At 44.1% G+C, this 13,817-nt stretch overlaps 3 protein-coding genes across 5 annotated transcripts; 1 reads left to right on the forward strand and 2 right to left on the reverse strand.

Annotated features, from left to right (window-relative positions):
* Positions 1-36: 36 nt before the first annotated feature.
* LOC109532102 (putative GTP-binding protein 6) lies at positions 37-2,530 on the forward strand. The gene is made up of 6 exons (XM_019896753.1): positions 37-168; positions 555-713; positions 1,083-1,291; positions 1,507-1,655; positions 2,141-2,293; positions 2,360-2,530. Exons 1-6 carry the CDS (start codon positions 75-77, stop codon positions 2,478-2,480), a joined length of 885 nt encoding a protein of 294 aa, XP_019752312.1. The 5' UTR covers positions 37-74; the 3' UTR covers positions 2,481-2,530.
* A 43-nt stretch (positions 2,531-2,573) lies between these two features.
* On the reverse strand, positions 2,574-7,155 carry plcxd1.2 (phospholipase C, X domain containing 1, tandem duplicate 2). 2 transcript variants are annotated; one of them, XM_019896749.1, is made up of 6 exons: positions 6,684-7,155; positions 6,275-6,411; positions 4,776-4,904; positions 4,532-4,687; positions 4,133-4,316; positions 2,574-3,313 (listed from the first exon to the last, which is right to left on the reverse strand). In XM_019896749.1, exons 1-6 carry the CDS (start codon positions 6,826-6,828, stop codon positions 3,051-3,053), a joined length of 1,014 nt encoding a protein of 337 aa, XP_019752308.1. In that variant the 5' UTR covers positions 6,829-7,155; the 3' UTR covers positions 2,574-3,050. The 2 variants fall into 2 exon arrangements, with proteins under 2 accessions (XP_019752308.1, XP_019752307.1); XM_019896748.1 differs by lacking the exons at positions 6,275-6,411; positions 6,684-7,155 and adding exons at positions 5,192-5,328; positions 5,601-6,036.
* Positions 7,156-7,951: 796 nt separating this feature from the next.
* Positions 7,952-11,982, reverse strand: plcxd1.1 (phosphatidylinositol-specific phospholipase C, X domain containing 1, tandem duplicate 1). Of its 2 annotated transcripts, none has more exons than XM_019896785.1 (7): positions 11,762-11,982; positions 10,487-10,589; positions 10,257-10,399; positions 9,663-9,791; positions 9,361-9,516; positions 8,982-9,165; positions 7,952-8,861 (listed from the first exon to the last, which is right to left on the reverse strand). In XM_019896785.1, exons 1-7 carry the CDS (start codon positions 11,789-11,791, stop codon positions 8,626-8,628), a joined length of 981 nt encoding a protein of 326 aa, XP_019752344.1. In that variant the 5' UTR covers positions 11,792-11,982; the 3' UTR covers positions 7,952-8,625. The 2 variants fall into 2 exon arrangements, with proteins under 2 accessions (XP_019752344.1, XP_019752343.1); XM_019896784.1 differs by having other exon boundaries at positions 10,487-10,592; positions 11,762-11,981.
* Positions 11,983-13,817: the final 1,835 nt, after the last annotated feature.

Raw genomic sequence — 13,817 nt, forward strand, 5'->3', positions numbered from 1 at the left:
CTACAATGATTCAAATAAAATAAACAAATCACAAATGTAAACTGGAGAGTAATCATGTTAATAATAAGAAGAATATGAATATTTTTTTTCCTGGCAGGTCACGTCTGAAGAATGAATTCCTCAACTTGGACCAGCAGGGCGGAGGCGCCCGATACATCGGCGGCTCGGGTAACAAACATGACAAACTGAGAGTACCACCATGCTCAAGTCGGAAGGCGGTTGGGGGCGGGGCCCCAGTCACATGACTTGACACCTGTCAGAGTCGAGGTGCTGATTTTAGGACAGAAAGACTCTGCTTGACTTGGACTTCATTTTCCTGGGACCGGTCTTGACAGGCGCAACATGTGAACCGTAACTGACACGTTGCGACAACATGAAGTAGTCAAATGTGTCAATTTTACCGTCCCCTCAAAATAACTCAAACCGACCATTTCGTGTCTGAACTGCTGGCAACAAAAGTGAGCACACCCCAAGTGAAAAATCTCCAAATTGGACCCAACGAACCACGATCTTTACCCAGCGAGCCCCTTTGTTAATCTTGGCGGTCCATGCAGGCGAGACGCAGCAGGAGGTCCAGCAGAGACTGCTGAGGGAGCGTGAGATGAAGATCCGCGCGGCGCTCGAAAAGCTGAGCAGGAAGCGGCGACTGCTTCGAACCCGCCGGAAGCACAAAGAGTTCCCGATCGTCTCGGTGCTGGGCTACACAAACTGTGGTAAGACAAGTCACTTCGGAACCACTTGGGCCCTTTAAAAAAAAAAAATGTTGGAGAAAATATATTGAAAAAAATTTATGTGGGATTTTAAATCTAATAGAATACACAAAATAGAATAAAATAATAAAGTGAAAATAAAATGGAACAAAATTGTGAAATAGTGGGAACAAACCAAAAAAAAAAAAGAAAATCAAATCAAATAAACCAAAAATAACAATTTAAAATACAACGAAACAAAAATAACTAAAATAAAAATGAAAGTGGACTAAAACTAAAGCATTAGAAAGCATTTTGTTTGGTGATTTTGTCGCACCGGGACTCTTGTCACCAAACAAATTCACCATTTTATCTTTGTCGACACATCTGCAGGCAAAACCACGCTGATCAAAGCGCTGACGGGCGACGCGGGGTTGCATCCCCAGGATCGGCTTTTCGCCACGCTGGACGTGACGGTGCATGCGGGCCAGCTGCCCGGCCGCGTCACCGTCCTCTACGTGGACACCATCGGTTTCCTGTCGCATCTGCCGCACCAGCTCATCGACTCGTTCGCCGCCACGCTAGAGGACATCAAGCACTCGGTACGTACGCCCCGTCGCCACCGCACACAGGAAACATCGGGGGCGACATCCAGTCGGCCCCCACCAGAGGAATACCATATATGGTTATAGAGAATTTTGTACACGACCCTTTTTGTTGAACATGTTAAAAATATGGAGATGATAAGAAGTATCCATCTAGTTTTCGTGATTGAGTAAGTCCAAATTTGACTTGTGAAATTGTGCGTGTGCGTCAGGACGTGTTGATCCATGTGCGGGATGTGAGCCATCCAGAGAACGTCAACCAGAAGGCCAACGTGTTGAATGTCTTGAGGAACCTGCGAGTGCCCGACGCACTCTTGAGCTCCATGATTGAAGTCCACAACAAGATTGATCTCATTGACAAGTAAGGAACTTGTTCTTTGGCTTTTTTTTTTTTTTTTAATGCTCAGGCAAAAATCGACAGTTGTAACTTGAGATGTGTTTTTTTTTTCTTCAGCCCGATACCAGTAAAAGTACTCAACAGGCGAGTAGGGGCCAACTGATTTTGAGGCCGATTCCATCATTCCGATCACTAATAAATTGGTTGATTTAGTAAAAAAAAAAAGTAAAATAATCTATTTATTTGGTCCCTAAACAAACAGCAATGGATTACAAGCATAACATTGAACTGTTTTACAAAACTTTGTCCTTTAGAATTGAACTTTAAAACAGATAGAAAAATCAGATTTTTGTTTTTCCTAATTAAAAAAAATGTTGAAGCGAATGCCAACTTTTCTCTATACATTTGTATGACCTGTACAATTAAGAGTAGCATTACCATGGCGACAGTTACCACGACGTCCAATGGGACACATCAATAAAACGTTCACGTTCCGTCACGTCTTTCAGCTACGAATCGACGGAAGACGACTCCCTGGCCATCTCGGCCCTGAACGGGCGCGGCCTGGAGGCACTGAAGACGGCGGTGGAGCGGCGCGTGCTGGCCGCCACGGGCAAACGCCTGGTCAGCCTGAAGGTGGACCTCAGCACGCCGCAGCTCAGGTGAGGGAGGCCGCGGCGTTCGGTCCAGCACGCGGCTGGCACGCCATTAACTGTCGTGGTCCTCAGCTGGCTGTACAAGGAGGCGGCCGTGCAGGACGTCAGCGTGGACGCCGACGAGGGCTCGGCCGTCGTCAAGGTGGTTATCGGCAACGCCGCCTATGGACGCTACAGGAAGATGTTTGGCTAGCGGCTCGCTACCGCTTACATGAATATGACATTTCACGCACACACGCGCCGCACATGCATGGCTGATTGACTGTAAAATAAATAAATAAAACCACGGGGTTGCGTTTCATTTATTTCAGTGTTAAAATGTTCTCACATTTTTTTTTTTTAGTCACATAAAACATGCAATTAAAAGGAGGACGCATCAAAGGAATTTGTTCATTCTAAGGCACTATTATTGAGTCAAGTGAAAATGTCCTTCGTTTCTGTCAGTTCATATAGATATTTTAAATGTATTTATTTTGGTATTGATACATCATTCCAGTTTTACATTATTTTCTTTTAAGACCACAATTACATTTGACATTTAACAACTAAAACGTGTCATTAAATCATGCTGCGGCGTGACACAATCGATGGACGGCCGGACGGATCAAATCATGCTGAGAGTTGTTCCTAATATTGTGGCCACCACGGAGAGCTAACTATGACATCAGCAGTATGTTTTGGTGCACGATGATAAAAAATATATTGATATTGTTCATCGAACAGACGTGGTTGGCCAGGGCAAGAGTCCACGAGCACGGTGCTATCATCCGTTTTCCGCGTGCCACTTTTTGTCCATCAGCAGTTTCCTGTTGAGTCCCACGACGAGGGGGCAGAGGGGCAGCGGGCCCACGAAGTCCCCGGCGATGATGTTGAGGCTGTGGGGTTCCGAGCCGGGTGCCTGCTGCTTCACCCACTCGCTCAGGCTCTGCCACTGGGCCCAAGTCAGCGTCCGCAGAGACTGCTTGGGGTTGGTGATGATGTACTTCCTGTACGCCGTCAGGTTTAAGCCCGCCACGAAGAAACCCTCTGCAGGGACAAACGATGTGATACTACATGAAGTCTTAGAAACTGCAGTACGCAAATTCGGAACCAACCAAGTGCCAGTCAATTTAGAGCATTCTGATCTTTCAAGGCTCACAGAATGTTGTGTTTTGTGACTCCATAAACAAGAAACCACATTTTCATCACAATTTTTTTTTTGTTTCTACCTAATTCAATTTTTTAGTAATCAGAAGAATACGGGTTGGTTTTACCCAAATCACCTGTTTTGGACCCCCCCACGCTCCAAAAAACCCGCACAAAAAAAGCTTTTATGTGTGAAAAAAATATGATGCGAATAATTTTTGCTTTCGTGACACCTCAAACATCTGAATAATCCTTCGACAAAATACCAACAGCAACAATGAAAATGTACATTTGATTGCAAAATAATTTACAAATATCACTAGTGCAACAATTCAGCATTTGACAAAGTTTACCAACTATTTGCATGCTATTTAGTAGTAGTAGTAGTATTTTGTAGTGTGTGCGCGTGCAACGTGCCATGCATGTGTGCATGTATGTACATGACATCATCGCTTCTGGTTCCAAATTTAAATAATCTCATGTCATCCTTTTTCTCATTTGAGACATCCTTGATGTGACATTTAGATTTAAAGTCACAAATCAGTATATAAAGTCAATCAGTATAAATCCGTATATAATCAGTATAAGACTTGATTATAGAAATATTTGAGGAGTCCTGTGCAGCTATTTCTACCCAAAAGTACGTGCGGCACCATGGTGAGGAAGTCGATAGTTAGTGTGTTCTTGTGTGTCAGTAGCGCAGCTGTGACATGGACTCACGTGGCCTTCCAAGCTGCTTGTTCCACTCCAGGAAGTTGATGGCGGCGCAGGCCGTGCGTTGGTTGGCCCACCAGTAGGGGATGCTGGGGAGCAGCTCGGCATGTCGGGAAGCGACATCGGCGTCGTAGGAGAGCAGAACCTGACGACCCGACGCCCACAGACGCCGCAGGGACCAGTCCGCTTCCTGTCCGGGAAAAAGAGACACGCGTGACCATCAAGTTAGAGCAATGGACATCTCATCATCCAAAGTAAACCACATCACACATCCAAAAACCTCAACGGAAAGGAGCATCTTATGGTCCAAAGCATACCACATCATATGTGCCACATCTAGCCACGGAAGGGAACATCTTACAAAGCATAGAACATCATCATCATCATGTACGGGAAAAGGCTGACCTGGCGAAGACAGAGTTTGGCGCCAAAGAGCTTCTTGAGGTTGCATATGAAGAAGTGATGTAGCGCGTCACTGAGTCCCTCAAAGTGCCTGCAGGCCAAGATGACCACCTCCTTGGGGTGACTCTCCAACCAGGCGGCCACGGACCGCAGTGTGTCCTGATTGGTCGATCAGCAAGAGTGCAATCGAGCCCATTGGTCAATGCGGACCTCAAGTTTGTGCCGGCGAGCGTTGAGGGTCACTCACCAAGACGGTGACGTGTGTGTACAAGATGTGGGTAAAGTACAACTCTGAGGACGGGTCGTCGGGCTTATGCGCCACGCGCAGGTCGAAATACCGGATGCCCATCGACAGCTGGTCTTCAATGCAGCAGTCCTGATTGCATAGACAAGTCGGGCATTTAAAAACGAGCAGGAAGGGATTAGATAGATGGATAGAGATAGATAGATAAAATACATATACTTATTATTGTTATTTTTTTTTTTTTTACATTTTTCATAGTTTCTTTCGTTTACTTAGCATATCACGCAACATCTTTTCAATGTCCTTGTGCTAATTCCTGCTGCCATCACCTTGGTGGACATAACAATAAATCTAGATTTTTTTTTCCAAGGCTTGTGTTTCCTATCTATATTCCTATTTATGATCTCCAAAGGTTCTACCTGCGTGGTGGCCCATTTAAAGACAGTGGGCCTGGTGAGGCAACAGCAAAGTCCATCAAGCACCCTGAACAGGTCCGACTCAGACCTCACCAAGGGGGAGGAGATATCAAGGCAGTAGCTCATTGTGTCGTGACTTCCTGAAAATACACAAACTGCATACTGAACAGCTAGAACTGGTTTAACTGTTCATACAATGATTAATGCAAAAGGCATTCTTACTAATCGCTTCCAGCATATTTATATCTACCTTATGTCTAATTATAAATGTAATTTATACAGTATGACAGTTGTTCCTAATATTCTGCGTGACCGTAATTAATTGCGTGAGTCAAAATATAAGAAATATGACCTGCTGTCCTATTTGTTGTCATTGACCAAACAGGGAGATTTGGAATTAAAGCGACAGTACCGGGTATGGCCAGGTGGGTCAGCGGGATGTCCAGCAGCTCCTTCGGCAAATTCGACATCCAGTCCTCGCACCACTGATCCATGTCGGGGATCTCCTCGGAGTCGCTCGACAAGGAACGTCTCGGCGTGGACAGCTTCTCCCACATTTCACGCTCGATGAATCGATCGCCTTCGATTATTTCATTATGTGCCTTTAAGAGATCGGGGGTCAAAGGGTAAACAGGAAGTAGAAGTGAAAGTTAGCGAGGTCCTGGGAGAAATAAAGCGAAATAATTAAGTCAGCCAGTTTGTTTGCTGGTGGTAGAAAACCGGTCCCGCGACATCGTTCTCCTCACTCAACATTAACTCTCGCGTTCCGGGTTCGTCTTTGACAAACAGTATCACGTTTGATGCGGCTCTCAACTTTACTTCCTGTTCGGGATACGCATGCGCAATGGCCACAACGATGAACAAGAAGCGACATTATATCATTCACGTCGCACTTGCTAACTAGTTACCGGTACATTTTTCATAGTTTCTTTCGTTTACTTAGCATATCACGCAACATCTTTTCAATGTCCTTGTGCTAATTCCTGCTGCCATCACCTTGGTGGACATAACAATAAATCTAGATTTTTTTTTCCAAGGCTTGTGTTTCCTATCTATATTCCTATTTATGATCTCCAAAGGTTCTACCTGCGTGGTGGCCCATTTAAAGACAGTGGGCCTGGTGAGGCAACAGCAAAGTCCATCAAGCACCCTGAACAGGTCCGACTCAGACCTCACCAAGGGGGAGGAGATATCAAGGCAGTAGCTCATTGTGTCGTGACTTCCTGAAAATACACAAACTGCATACTGAACAGCTAGAACTGGTTTAACTGTTCATACAATGATTAATGCAAAAGGCATTCTTACTAATCGCTTCCAGCATATTTATATCTACCTTATGTCTAATTATAAATGTAATTTATACAGTATGACAGTTGTTCCTAATATTCTGCGTGACCGTAATTAATTGCGTGAGTCAAAATATAAGAAATATGACCTGCTGTCCTATTTGTTGTCATTGACCAAACAGGGAGATTTGGAATTAAAGCGACAGTACCGGGTATGGCCAGGTGGGTCAGCGGGATGTCCAGCAGCTCCTTCGGCAAATTCGACATCCAGTCCTCGCACCACTGATCCATGTCGGGGATCTCCTCGGAGTCGCTCGACAAGGAACGTCTCGGCGTGGACAGCTTCTCCCACATTTCACGCTCGATGAATCGATCGCCTTCGATTATTTCATTATGTGCCTTTAAGAGATCGGGGGTCAAAGGGTAAACAGGAAGTAGAAGTGAAAGTTAGCGAGGTCCTGGGAGAAATAAAGCGAAATAATTAAGTCAGCCAGTTTGTTTGCTGGTGGTAGAAAACCGGTCCCGCGACATCGTTCTCCTCACTCAACATTAACTCTCGCGTTCCGGGTTCGTCTTTGACAAACAGTATCACGTTTGATGCGGCTCTCAACTTTACTTCCTGTTCGGGATACGCATGCGCAATGGCCACAACGATGAACAAGAAGCGACATTATATCATTCACGTCGCACTTGCTAACTAGTTACCGGGAAATAAACGACTTGACTTCAAATTTATAAATAAAAGGAAAAAAATGTGGCAAAAACAATAGTACTCACTCTCTGTAAGTTAAAAAAAACTACTTTAGTCAAATCAACAAACTGAAATTGTGAAGTCTGTGGTAAAAAATTGTCTACTTTAAACAAAAATCCGATCCAACAAAAACAAGAAATTATGAGCCTATTTGTTCAATTCAAGAAACAAATACAGCTTCACGGACACTAATATAATCTTCTTTGCCATTATGTGCCATATTGAGCTTCCAGTGAGAGCTGTCACACCAAATTTAACACACTTGCTCCCCATTCAAACCACAGATTTTATAAAGTATAAAGACACTAGCGAGGGGAAATGACCATCCATCCATTTTCTGACACTCACACCTAGGGACAATTTAGAGTGTTCCATTGACCTACCACATGTTTTTGGGAATGTGGGAAGAAACTGGAGTACCCGGAGAAAATCCACGCAGGCATGGGGAGAACATGCAGATTCCACACAGGGACGCCAGAGCCGGAATCAAACCCTGTACCTGCACTGTGAGGCCAACAAGCTAACCAGTTGCCCACTGGGCCGCCCGGGAAATGTCTAATAGGACCGAATTTGGACATTTTCACGTCGGGGTGCACTCTTGTTCCCAGTGACTTGAGATATTAAAGGCTGTTGAGTTACTTTCAGGGGACATTGAATGTGTTAAATTTTAGCAATACAGACCATACACTGACTACTTTGTTATGGAAAAGTGTCTTTTTTTTGTTCGTGTTGTCCCATGAGGATATACAACCAAATATTTCCATAAATGTGATGGTTGTACTCACTTTTGTGAGATACTGTAGTTGAGGAAACATATGGCATGTCAATTAACTACAAGAAATTATTCTTCTGTGACATTGAAACCTTTCGAAAATTGAATTATAATATGAATACAGGGAACCCCATGAATTCACATTTCGCGTGCAAAAACTTTGGGTCACGTTGAGGGGCGGGTGGGGGGGGGTCTGTTGTAAATGACATGTATTCTATGTCATACAGCTTTTAAATGACGGCTATTCTCTCATGATGATGTCACACAGAATTGGGACCGCGATCCTAGCAAGAAAGTCATTCTGGACAGTTACATATTCTCAAGTACTGAACCTCAAGATGGACCACTTGAAAAAAATCATTTAAAAATAATTTTTCAAAATTCTTCAGCCCTACAAGACAGGAAGATTCATGACACAACAGGAAACCAAGACAAGCAAAGGACAGGGGAAAACAGTTGAAGACAATCACCATAACCAAGAGACACAAGGACAGGAAATACAGCTTCTGAAATGAGAGCCAAAAATGTCCTCCAAAATAAAATGCAAATACCAAGCCATAACACAAAACGTGTGATTCCTGCTTTTCTGAGGATGGGGTGCAGCGGTAAGAAGCACAAATGTGTGCTCTTAACCCAGTAGTTTGCTGTTAAGCGACACGACGATTTGCGCAAAGCGGCCCTCGCTGACAAAGTCGCCCGCCACGATGTTGAGCGAGTGCGGGTGGCTGCTGGGCGTCTGCTCGTGGACCCACGAAAGCAGCGTGGGGTTGGTGGACTTCACCAGGCCCTTCAGAGACTCGGTCAGATTCTTGGTGATATACGGCAAGTCCACCGTCAAGTTGATCCCGGTGACAAAAAAGCCTCCTGAAACAAATGTCAAGAATATTTCAAAACAAATGGTGTCGTTTTGTTGACTGCAAAGTAGATTTTTGGAAAACGATTATTGATGCTATTTTAATCGGTGCTAAGTTTTGCGGCGCTTACGTGGTCTGCCACTTTGCTTTGCGTTCTCCAAGGTATGAATCAGATCCTGTGCCGTGATCTTGTTGGCCCACCGATAAGGAATGTGATCCCAAAGGAAGTGGTGGTGGCGAACCATGGCTTTATTGTCGTAGGACACGATAACCTGGTGGCCCGACTGCCACAGCTTACGAAGAGTTGGTATGTCCTGAAACGCAAACCGTGACATTTGAGTCTGAACACAGCTTTTGACACCAGACCTGAATAAATGGCATTTTTTTCCCCTCAAAATAAAGCACTGCATCTTTCTTGAAAAAAATACTCATCGCATGACAGATTTTTTTTCCCTTGATAATTGAATTCCTCCCAAAATAGGCTTTTTATTGAAACATCAAGGGAGTACCATTTTGGGACAGAGTTTGGATGAGAAGATGTTTTCAATGGTGGTGACGAGCCGCATGTGGCGCTTGTCGTCGAGGTCCAGGAAGTGGCTGAAGGACAGGATGACCACCTCTTTGGGATGAGCATCCAGCCACGTGCGAATCTCGCGCAGAATCATCTGTCGGGAGAACACAAGTACCACCCATATGCTTTCAAATGTTATTGATTAAACAGCCAAATAGCAAATGAAACCACTTGCAAGGAGCATGTGCCGAAAATGAAAATGGTTCGCTGCTGTGGAGTGCGCCCGTCTGATAGTCTTACCTCCACGGTGGCCTTGCTGTAGAAGCCGTGGTAGAAGTAGAGGCTGGTGGAGGTGTCTTTTGGCCTGTGTGCGATTCGCAGGTCGCAATAGCGGATGCCGCTGTTCAGCTGCTCTGTCACCGTGACATCCTACAGCACATACATAAAACCCCATGCCACATACAGTCATACATAAAACCCTATGCCACATACAATCCTTCCTCAAAAGTATTGGAATTTATTTTTTTCTTATACTTTTTTTTCTGAAATGATATAACTTAAAAAAAACTCTTCGCCCGTATAACATTACAATTTTTCTTGAAAAAATATATAGAGGAAGTAAAACCAAAATTTCTTTCAAACATGTTGGAGTTAGCCCACTCGAAATCTCAATAGCCGGTATTTTTTTATTTTTTTTAAAATATTGTCAGTGGTGGTTTCTGACATGCTCAGTATGTGGGGCCGCACAAGACCGCAACGTGCCCGAAACCAAAAATGCTTGGCATTCATGCAAATTGCGCCCCCTTGTGGAGTCATATAAGGCCCACTCCGGTGTTTTCAATAACTCACAATGTATCGTACTCGTTCTTTTCACCTCCTGCGTGAAGATCATACCTGCGTTACGGACCACTTGTGCATTACTGGTCGAATGAGGCCGCTCGCGTATTTGTCCGCCTTCTGCAACATGTCAGGCTGGGTCACGTCGACGGGAGATTTACGGTGTTTATCCAGAGCGTACGTGATCGCGTTGTGGCTGCCTGCATGGACAAGGAACGACACGAAACGGTCGGGTTCCCCACCTGAAGGCTGACAAAAATTAAAAAAAAAGTGTGCGGGCGGCCTACCCGGAATGGCCAGGTGATAAAGTGGGGTGTCGAGCAGGTCCGCCGGGATGCGAGTCATCCACCTGTCCATGGGTATATCAGTCACCCGGTTTGCGTTTCTCGGCTCCACGTGCAAACATCCGCAGGGGGAAAGTCAGAACCATGCGCAAAGCATGTGATAAAGGCAGGTGGACCATTAATTGAATAACACGAATAATTCAAGGGAGTAAGAGAAGGATGAGTACAGTACTGTCATTAAACCTTCAGTCTGGAAAAGAACACAGTCTCATTTCTCGTTCTCTTTCTCATCGTCCATGCATTTAAATGCAGTCGGTCATTTTAAAACTTCGTACGGATATTTTACACACTTTTTGTGCGTACGCACGCTAAATAAATGACACCTTCGTATTAAAGCAAGCGCAAATGAGCATGTAGAAAAATGTCTGGATTCCTGTGTTATTCTACATATTTTTTATATGCCTCAGGCTTTAGAAAGCACGTTTATTGTGCAGGACAGTTCAATCGAGTAAACGACATTTAGCCTTCATAAAAGAATTATTCAGACCACGTTTGTTTAGGTTAAAAGGCTTTTAAACCAACGCAATGGCAAACTTCAAAATAAAAGCAAATAATAAGTACATTGACGCCAATACAATAGCCCCTTAGCTTTTATTTTGAAGTTGACCTGCGTCGTGGTGTGGCGGTTTGCATGCCTTTTACCTTCTTGACATTTTGGCTTATCTGCTCACAGTTTAAATACGGTTGGTACTCACATCAACGCAACGACATCACGAAATCATTTTCAATCGCTGACTTTGGACGCCAGAAACCGCAAGTTAACAACGCCGTCATCTTGCGATAGTCCGCTGTGAACGGGGGTGTAAACATTGTCTCTTGAAGCGCAGGAGACGTGCGATAATTCAAATACAGTCGGACATTTCATATTCGGAAATAAAAAAGGGAGTACGTATTATATATTTTCTGTATGCTGTTTCCCAGGACCTAATTTACATGGCAACAGTCGAAGTACAGTAGCACCGCGCGCAATTTTTTTTCACTTAAAGCACCGATTTAAAGTGTTATGGTGTTTGTGACCTCAAACGTGTTTTTTTAAATTAATGAAAAGTCACTGACAGTCTGGGGATTGTTATTTACGTTACCCGATGCCATAAAATTTGCTTTCGTTCACTATAGTTGTCTGCTTTTGGGACTCTACGCGTGTGACATAAAAAAATCTGCTACATCGTTGAAAATGGAAGCAGTATCTACTTTAAGCACCCAAATCGGTACTATTACCTCCGTGGTTGCGCAGAAAGTTGATCCCATGACTTTTGGTTGCTTGGAGCCGGCGCGACGTCTCCACTCAGTTGGCACTCCACCTGCACTTCTGCGTGTCACAATTCACCTCGCCCACACCGGGATCGCCACTTAATTGTGTGATTTGCAATCGCACAAAAACGTTTGCGATCGCGCTAAAGGTCTTAATGATGAGCTTCCCCACCGAAAAAGCCTTTGTTATGTATCTCAAGCATGCTCCTTTGGAGGTAAAGAATGACTTTCCAAATGTCTCCAGAACGTAAAATTGTTAAATATCCAGCAAAACTATCGGAATGAAAGTCAGCTTGCCGGGTCCATGCGCGAAGTTGCTGCTGGCTAGCTTGCACCTTGCTCAGTAGCTTGCACGCTTCCTTTCTGCTGTCTCTCGCAGAGTATTTTGATGCGAACGTAGCATGTGGCGTGTCAAAGTGCCGCTTTGCATTCTAACCGTTTCGTCGATGGTTATTTTGTCATTGCAAATTAGACACACCGCAGAACCTGTTCTCTCCACAAAGGTGAATCATTCGGTTCATTCGTCCTGAAGTGTACCATACTCGTCATCTTTTTTCCTTTTTGCCATCTTATTTGTCAGAGGATTAACTTTGAGCTAATGACCGAGCGGGCTGATTCAAAAGGGGGCGTTTACCTGTTTCCACAGCAACGGCAACATAGGCCAGTATCATCCAATCAAAATTGCTCCTGGAGCCAACTGCAGCCGGAACAGGACATGAGCAGTGAAAAATCGATGGATGGATGCATTAAACAAGCGAAAATATTTTGTTTTATCTGCGAGCCAGATGCAATCATCAAAAGAGCCATATATGGCTCGCGAGCCATATGTTCCCAACCCCTGTTGTAAAGTATACACACACACGTGGGCATTGACCAACGTGAACTGACCCATATATGGCTATGGCTCTCGAGCCATAGGTTCCCAACCCCTCTTGTAAAGTATACACACACGCGCACACACACACGTGGGCATTGACCAACGTGAACTGACATTGTGAAACTTTTGAGGTAGGATCAGAAACGGCTATCGCACTCCCTGCAAAAGCCCGCGTCACGTTTGTGTTCCAAGCATATTTTGTTTATTAGTCACTTTAGTCTAAGCATTGTTGCTCTCTCCTACAGGCGGGGTACAGCCTGAACCGGTTGCCAGCCAATCGTTGGGCACACACACGAACAACCAATCACTCACAATCACACTAAGGGACATTTTAGAGTGTTCCATTAGCCTGCCACACGTTTTTGGAATGTGGGAGGAAACCGGAGTGCCCAGAGAAACCCCACGAAGGTACGGGGATAACATACAAAGTTCACACAGGAAGGCCGGAGATGGAATCGAACCCTGCACCTCTGCACTGTGAGGCTGACGCGCTAACGTGCAGTTTCTCACCAGGCCAGCCTAAATGTAATTAAACTGAAGAAGTAAATCTGTTTCTAACATCAATTTAAAATCACTTAAATAAAAAATACATTAACATTTAAAATGAAGAATTGATAAAAATGTAACATTTTAATTAATAAAAATTTTTAGAAATTTACAGGACACAATTCATGTGGAAGATTAATTTTGAATAAAACAAAAAACGTCTTGATTTGCTTCTTTATTATCAAATCAAAGGATGAGACAAGAAAAGAGTGAAGGCAGCGAATATGTGACGACAGTGGCGTTGTGAACATCAAGAATTTAGTGTTCTTTATTGAAGTCAACTCCGATTTTTTCTTTGCAATGTTTTATGCATCCATTTGGGTCAAAACACGGAATTGAGATGAATATTGCATTAATGGTCTATGAATTTAGCAGCAAAATCCTCCCGCTTTTATCTATCCGAAAGGGTGGCCATTTTGTCACTTGCTATCACCGTTGCCCAAGGGTCGGTCGGGTAATGACCAATCACGGTTCAGCTTGTGAATGTTACAAGACCAATAAAAGAAAACAGCTGAGCTGTGATTGGTCATTACAAGACCAAACTTGGAAAAAAAAAAAAAAAAAAAAGAGTTGACTTCCCCTTTTAAACTTGGCAACATT

This window comes from Hippocampus comes, unplaced genomic scaffold, assembly GCF_001891065.2.
Source record: "Hippocampus comes isolate QL1 unplaced genomic scaffold, H_comes_QL1_v1.1 scaffold22, whole genome shotgun sequence".
Lineage (NCBI taxonomy): Eukaryota > Metazoa > Chordata > Actinopteri > Syngnathiformes > Syngnathidae > Hippocampus > Hippocampus comes.

What these genes read in the sequence shown, in the direction of transcription:
- plcxd1.1 (XM_019896784.1), bottom strand. Translation starts at nt 11,791, where the DNA reads ATGGGATCAACTTTCTGCGCAACCACGGAG. An exon ending in ACAAGTGGTCCGTAACGCAG is followed by an intron (nt 9,792 to 10,256) that starts GTATGATCTTCA and finishes TATGTGCTGTAG; the next exon opens with GATGTCACGGTGACAGAGCA. An exon ending in CCAAACTCTGTCCCAAAATG is followed by an intron (nt 9,166 to 9,360) that starts GTACTCCCTTGA and finishes TTTGCGTTTCAG; the next exon opens with GACATACCAACTCTTCGTAA.
- plcxd1.2 (XM_019896749.1), bottom strand. Translation starts at nt 6,828, where the DNA reads ATGTGGGAGAAGCTGTCCACGCCGAGACGTTCCTTGTCGAGCGACTCC. An exon ending in GACCCACCTGGCCATACCCG is followed by an intron (nt 6,412 to 6,683) that starts GTACTGTCGCTT and finishes GTGTATTTTCAG; the next exon opens with GAAGTCACGACACAATGAGC. An exon ending in TTAAATGGGCCACCACGCAG is followed by an intron (nt 4,905 to 6,274) that starts GTAGAACCTTTG and finishes CTATGCAATCAG; the next exon opens with GACTGCTGCATTGAAGACCA.
- LOC109532102 (XM_019896753.1), top strand. Translation starts at nt 75, where the DNA reads ATGAATATTTTTTTTCCTGGCAGGTCACGTCTGAAGAATGAATTCCTC. An exon ending in GCTGGGCTACACAAACTGTG is followed by an intron (nt 714 to 1,082) that starts GTAAGACAAGTC and finishes ACACATCTGCAG; the next exon opens with GCAAAACCACGCTGATCAAA. An exon ending in CTCAGCACGCCGCAGCTCAG is followed by an intron (nt 2,294 to 2,359) that starts GTGAGGGAGGCC and finishes CGTGGTCCTCAG; the next exon opens with CTGGCTGTACAAGGAGGCGG.